At 35.7% G+C, this 7,001-nt stretch overlaps 1 protein-coding gene across 1 annotated transcript; it reads left to right on the plus strand.

Annotated features, from left to right (window-relative positions):
* The first annotated feature begins 1,169 nt into the window (after window positions 1-1,169).
* On the plus strand, window positions 1,170-6,830 carry LOC141599053 (ATP phosphoribosyltransferase 2, chloroplastic). Its single transcript, XM_074418936.1, has 11 exons — window positions 1,170-1,509; window positions 1,897-1,956; window positions 2,978-3,091; window positions 3,608-3,673; window positions 3,783-3,890; window positions 4,060-4,143; window positions 4,621-4,722; window positions 4,819-4,932; window positions 5,014-5,094; window positions 5,285-5,404; window positions 6,535-6,830. Exons 1-11 carry the CDS (start codon window positions 1,309-1,311, stop codon window positions 6,628-6,630), a joined length of 1,146 nt encoding a protein of 381 aa, XP_074275037.1. The 5' UTR covers window positions 1,170-1,308; the 3' UTR covers window positions 6,631-6,830.
* The last annotated feature ends 171 nt before the right edge of the window (window positions 6,831-7,001 follow it).

The raw sequence follows: 7,001 nt of genomic DNA on the forward strand, positions 1-7,001 counted from the left end.
AAAAAAAGGTCTATTTAAACTAATAACTCAAATTAAACTAAATAATAATAATAATAATTGTGACCACTTTCAATTTATTTTTCTCTGTGTTACCTTTCATTTCCTCTCAGGCTTTAGCTATCCAAAATTTTTACCTAAAACGATTTTACAATCAATTGAATAACGACTAACGAGGTTGAAAATGATAAAAAAATAAATATTAACATTATTAGAGTAAATTAACCAAATGGGTTTGGTGTGGTGGTTGCTCACCTCGTCCCTTAACCATGAGGTCAGGGGTTCGATCCCTGCCTATGGGAATGGAGCAAACTCTTTGGCCAGCCGTTAACCTTTTCGTGAGAGCACCCGCGGCGAGGGGTTTGTATCATAACTCGATAAGTTTGTTAGTAGAACTCGAAAACTTTATAACAAAGCTCAACTACAATGAATTAAAGAAAATAATACTTTCCGCGTCCCATTGAATTCTTTACATTTGTTTTATGGGAAATGCTATATACAACCCAATGGGTTGTATTTAAGCTGGAATTAATGCATACTAGTATAACCCCCGAATGCATGCACGGTGTTTATGGAATTTTACCTTTTAGTATACTATATTTATAGAGTGTAAATTGACAATTCGTTATATTTTAACGTTTTTCATGATTGTATTTTGATTTGAGTGAAAAAAAAACAATTTAAGTAATACTCATAACATGAAATGTGTATTTTAATGAAAAAAAGTTTTTACACGGATTTAATGATATTGTTTTATAACTTTTTTTAATGGCATATTTTTAGCTACAACTTATCTTATCGAGAACAAAAATTTTTTATCATAAAAAAACTTAGAAGCAAATTTTAAATATGAAACTATATTAAAATAGGAAAGAAAATAAGAGATTATATCAAAATAGGGAAAATATTTTAAGCGGGAAAATATTGAGTTTTTCTTATTCATTTAGTATATAGGATAAGTGTTTATTTCCATTGGGTTGTATTTATCATAACCCTTGTTTTATATACGTAAATTAATGCTCATTTTCTTTTGTTCACATCTTTAATTACATATTAATAAAATTTAGTAAAAGTATTCGGTAAATAATTTAAACAAGATCTGATGACCAGTTCCCAAAAATAAACGTAAAGATTTGAGAATAGTTAAACCTAAAGATTTGAGAATATTTTCCAAAAGCAAACGTAAAGAATTGAGAATGCTATATATATATATTGACTAGACGAAAAGTCTCCACTCTCGCGCCGTCGCCTAACTTACTTAAGTAAATTGATCACTCTTAACAGACTAGTAGTAGTATCAACTCGTCAACAATGGCGATACCTCAAACATTCTTCCAACAATGTCCGACATCCACTTTTACTCCTTCTATTACTCCTTTAAACTCCATTAACTGTCGTAATTTGAAATTCAAAGTGTTCGTATGTTCCAAATCGTCGTCGGATCGGTCCGAAACTCGTTTAGGATTGCCTAGTAAAGGCCGCTTGGGTACTGATACTCTCGACCTTCTCAAGGTTCTATTCATTCATTTATTATTTTACTTTAATTGTAAAATTTATTTGTGGAAGACGGTTTTACATAAATGTTTTATGATGTCAATTGGTCATGTACTAGTGCCGGCTATTCCTCTACAATGAAAAGACAGAATCTTTTACTCACTCGATCTCATTCATTTGTTTACGTTTAATTAACGTACCACACACATAGAATAAAGAAAAATTAACAAGTGATTGAGACAGAGGGAGTTGTTAAAATGTTCGATTTTTTTCCAAATTACTCGTTTAAAGAAAAATTAACAAATGAATATGGTGTTACCCCTTGACCCTTGTATAATGATTGGTGGTGTTTGATTTTTTTTTTTTTTTTTTTTTTTTTTTTTTTTTTTGGGTGTTGATGTTCAGGAATGTCAGCTGTCTGTGAAGCAAAGTAATCCGCGACAATACGTAGCTCAAATCCCTCAGGTGAGCTCTTTTCTTGCAGTAATTGAACTGCATTTCGTACTCCCTCCGTCCCAGTTAATTGTTGTCCGTTGATTTTGGCACAAAGACCAAGAAAAGAGGAGGGAGTCATATAGTAAATGACAAGTGGAACAAATTGAGTGTGAATGACCAAATTACTCATCAAATTCATTCTTAAAATAGAAAGGATAACAAATGACCGGTACATAAGGAGTATTAGATTGTTGCAACTATTTGGTATAGTATACAGGAAGTTCTCCAGTTTATATTTGAGCCTAATATTCGAAAGTTGTTCCAAAAGTATACCCCGACATCTATATATAAACGCTGGTTTATCAAGAATACGCAAGAAAAATCACTGTGAATTGTTGATTATTCGCCAGAGATGACTGAACTAATAGTTCATTATCGAATGGATCTTTCCGTTCTAATACTCTATTTGAGAGTTATAACTTATAACCTGGACATCTAATATCATTGGCAGTTTGGACTTTGGAGTTTTGCAAATGCTTGAAACTGGAATTGCCTTTCATCTTATTTTCCTTGTTTTTTGTTTCATTGCTTTAAAAGTAAATTTCCTCTCTGAAATGTATCGGCTTCTAGTACTGTGAAGAAGCAGTCGGTCAATGCAATTTTTCTGGTGTGATTTTTTTTTTCTTGTCATGGGTCATTTGGAAAACACCCTCTTTCACTTCCAACACAGCGATCAAGGTTATGTAATTCCAATAATCCGATCCCCTTACCAACATGGGCTTGCAGGAGCCTTACTGCTCATCCCCTTCTAAGGTTAAGAGGAAAGGGGATTGGTTGTTTAAGACACCATTTTGTTGTTATTCTTGTTTTGACAAATCTTATTTTTTTTGTATACTGCCTTCTGTGAGCTAACCAATGTCTTCATCGTGCTGCTCCCTATTCTGTTTCTTTTTGTTTATGGTTTTTTATATATTTCTTGTAAGGTTTTCTCGTGACGGATGTAAATGGTCTTAATGTACTAAGTATTGATTTCAATGTATCCCCCCTGCAGCTGTCAAACTTCGAAGTGTGGTTTCAACGGCCCAAAGATATTGTGAGGAAGTTATTATCTGGAGATTTAGACCTAGGTATAACAGGATTTGACGATGTCAGCGAGTATGGTATGGTAATACTACTTTATCCGTCAAATGTGTCAATGCTATCTGTATTTTTTGTTGCTTGACTAATGAACCTTTCTTCCATTCACATGCAATTTGTCAGGAAAACTTCATGGGTAGGGTTATGTTTCTTTAGTACATTATAAATATATAACATGAATTTCTGATAATGTACATGATCAATTGTTCACTACTTCACTGATTAAGAAGACATGTAGGTTAATACGTTGTAGTTTGTTTAGCACCATTTCCACGTTTCAGACTTCGCAATTTTCCGCTGTACTTCAATTTGGGTTATGGGCTAGCAGTGGATCAAGATATTCCCTGTGGTACTAAAGTAGCAGCTGGAGTTATGTGTGTTTCTTACATTTGACCTCTATGGACTATGGATTATGGTTTAGCGGTGGATCAAACTAATGAAGTTCTATATGTTTTACTCCATACTTGTTGCATTATGATTCCATATTTCTTACAACAGAAGATGGAATACAAAAGTTCTTAATCTTCTATGTTGTTTGCTGTAGGGCAGCGAAGATCTCATCATTGTTCACGATGCTTTGGGTTATGGGGAATGTCGCTTATCACTTGCTGTAAGTGTTTTTCTCCTTAAATAAACACGCATGTTTGGGTTACATTAAGTGTGTTTTTTTTTCTCCCTAAAAGTCGCTTATCACCTTCCACCTTTTTTTTCTTTTTCAGATTCCTAAGTATGGCATATATGAGAATATAAACTCTTTAAAGGAGCTTGCTGAAATGCCTCAATGGACAGCTGACAGACCTCTTAGAGTATCCACCGGTTTCACTTATGTGCGTACTTTTCTAAACCATGCTATACCTATCTGTCATTACGATTTCATGGGAACATTGTTTAGTTTCACAGTTAATTTAAAGATGTATTTATTGGCTTTTGGAAATCACTATATTTGGCTAAAGAATGAATCCATTAGCTATCAATTATTTTTTTGTTCCTTAACAGCTGGGTCCAAAATTCATGAAAGACAATGGGCTGAAGCACGTTACATTTTCAACCGCTGATGGAGCTCTAGAAGCAGCACCTGCTGTAAGATTGTTTTTATGTAAACCATTTTTTTCCAAGTAGTTCTGCATGCTGAGAAATTGTTTCTAGGGCTTAGACCTGCGTTTTGCATAATGTGCCAAGTCATGGTGGCCATTGCGTGGTATTGTTTTATTGCTTCATTATAAGTATTGTTGCTTAATCCTTTAACAACTATTGGAAAGCGAGGCTTCATGTCCAATTGATAACAATATGCTCTTGGAGCAGATATGTTGAGTTGGACGTTAGAGGTGATATTTGTAATCAAAATTCTTGTTCGGTGGTAGGCAGTTTATATGCATTTTTTTTTGATAGGGCGCCACCGGGTGACGCCCAAATTGGGTGCCACCCTCTCACAACCATTCTTTATTGAAGGGGTCCCCACTCACCCCATGTGAGAGGGTGGCGCCCAAATTGGGTGTCACCCGGTGGCGCCCTTTCATTTTTTTTCTTCTGAATGTTAAATGTTTCCTTGGCTATCAGATGGGGATAGCGGATGCTATATTGGACCTTGTAGGTAGTGGGACAACTTTGAGGGAGAATAACTTGAAAGAAGTCGAAGGTGGTGTTGTGCTGCAGAGTCAGGTAGCATCTTGTGCCCCGTTCTTTTTTCTTTACCAAATATATGAGATGAAAAAAATTTCCGTATTTGAACATTGAACCACAACTACAATCTTGTAGGCCGTGCTTGTTGCAAGTAAGAAATCTTTGACCGCTCGTAAAGGTGTTTTGGACACTACACATGAGATATTGGAAAGATTGGAGGCACACCTAAGGGCAGATGATCAGTTTACGGTGCACTACTTACTCCTTTACCTCGAATCCATTAATGTATCTAGCATTTCCTTAGTTCTCAAATTTCAATTTACATATCAGGTAACTGCAAACATGAGAGGCAGCAGCAGAGAGGAAATCGCAGAGCGAATGCTTAGCCAGTCATCTTTATCTGGACTGCAGGTGAAGCCTTACGCTTCTTTCCGTGACATCTTCTTGTTTCCTAGTTTCGTAATGCACATTTCAAATGATAGTTTTAAACTAATGTCTCGAATGAGGCTCTGGCTTATGCCGTTATGCGAGGGTAAGACCCCAAGGTGGTAATTGGAATTAGCTTAAAATGATTTCATTTTTTTCTTTGCGGTTTGTGTAGGGTCCCACGATTAGTCCTGTCTTCTGCAAAAGAGATGGGAAGGTATCAGCAGATTACTATGCTATTGTTATATGTGTACCAAAAAAGGATCTATACAAGTCTGTTCAGCAACTAAGAGGGGTAAGACCCATCTCCTTATTGTTCGCGATGCTATTTGCCTTTCTGTTTATTGTTAGACTTGTACTCCGTATAAAATTTCCGCTTGATTTTTTTCCCAATGAATAAAAAGCATGGGAATCAGTGTCTCAGTGAGCATGGAAAATGAATCAATGGTAGCATTGTTGCATTTGAGGTGCAGTTTTTATATATAGTCCGGGTCATGGTTACCGAATTCGCTCGGTGCCTTACGAATCGCAAATTGTTAAAAAGCGAATTCTATCATTTTGCTTACTGAAAATACATATAACACACATTCTATAAGAGCGAATCGCGAATTGGTAAGTTCGTATTCATAGCGAATTCGGTAACCATGGTCCGGGTAGTCTATTAAGACCCCTTAGCCTGCAAAAATAACTCCTGAACTTTATCAGTGAAGCTAGTCTCCGTTCTAAATTTATTGTCCGCGTTTAACTTTGGTGTGCAAACAATATCCACTTTGAGTGATATTTTCTCACAATAGACTCTGGGCGTTTTGATGGTATGAAATACGAGTAGTTGCTTTGATAGTACTGTGAAAATGCGTGGATAAATTAATTGTTAGAGTGGATATTGGTTGTCCATCAAGATCAAACGGGGATAATAAATTTGGTTGGAGGGAATAGATAAAATTTTCAATCAACTCCATCTTGCATACACCTATTTAAATTCAGTAGTGTGCTGCAAACTGATAAATTAACACAAGCGATGGTTGCTAAATAACTAGGAATAGGTTTCTACATACGACTTAGGTGAATCTCTACAGTGAGAATCCATCTGATGAGTAACATGAGTTCGACTCTCATTTACCGATAGTCCTTTGCAACTCTTATTTCTCCTTCCTATCATATTCACCCTACTATTTGATCAGTTTACTGCATTACAGGCGATGATCACGTATACAAAACCTAAATTAGTTTGGGACAAAGACTACTGTTGCTGTTTATTTGCTTCAGTCCTTCCTTAAACTAGTTTCTTACAACGAATCATGTTAGCCTGTTAGGAGAATTCGGCTATATTTCAGCTCGAGTTTATATTTTTTTCTGCATAAAACTTTAGTTTATATTGTTATCTTATCATGAGAATTTCAGATGATAATTTTTTATCTCCTGCAGATTGGTGGTAGTGGAGTCCTTATATCACCACTGACCTATATTTTCGATGAAGAATCTCCTAGATGGCGCCAATTGCTCGGCAGACTCGGCCTTTAATGTCTACCAGTCTGTGCCAGTTACATGATGTTTAACTTCAGCTGATAGTTGCTCAGTTAGACTTTAGCACAGACTGAATTCGGTTGCTATTGGGTGACAAAAAGTGATTTTGTTGAATTTATGTAATTCTTCTCAGTACTTCAATATGTATCAGAAATTTAATAAATGTCACACGTTGTTAATAGGGGGAAAGAGCAAAAGGGTGTGTGGCCGCTCATCGAATTTATGCACATAAGATTTGCTTTTTATACGTGTATATATAAGATTCGTCTCTCAACGAGCCTGATTTCTAAACTTGCTATCAATCAGTAGAAGACGAACTTTGTTCAACCATCACTTGATTTCCACCTACAATAAGATTTGCCATGGAT

The sequence above is a fragment of the Silene latifolia genome, chromosome 9, assembly GCF_048544455.1.
Source record: "Silene latifolia isolate original U9 population chromosome 9, ASM4854445v1, whole genome shotgun sequence".
Taxonomy (NCBI): domain Eukaryota; kingdom Viridiplantae; phylum Streptophyta; class Magnoliopsida; order Caryophyllales; family Caryophyllaceae; genus Silene; species Silene latifolia.

Bases quoted from the DNA above. Each gene is read 5' to 3' on its own strand.
- LOC141599053 (XM_074418936.1), top strand. From the start codon at position 1,309: ATGGCGATACCTCAAACATTCTTCCAACAATGTCCGACATCCACTTTT. The intron at 3,891-4,059 runs GTGCGTACTTTT...GTTCCTTAACAG, and splicing joins TATCCACCGGTTTCACTTAT to CTGGGTCCAAAATTCATGAA. The intron at 5,095-5,284 runs GTGAAGCCTTAC...CGGTTTGTGTAG, and splicing joins CATCTTTATCTGGACTGCAG to GGTCCCACGATTAGTCCTGT.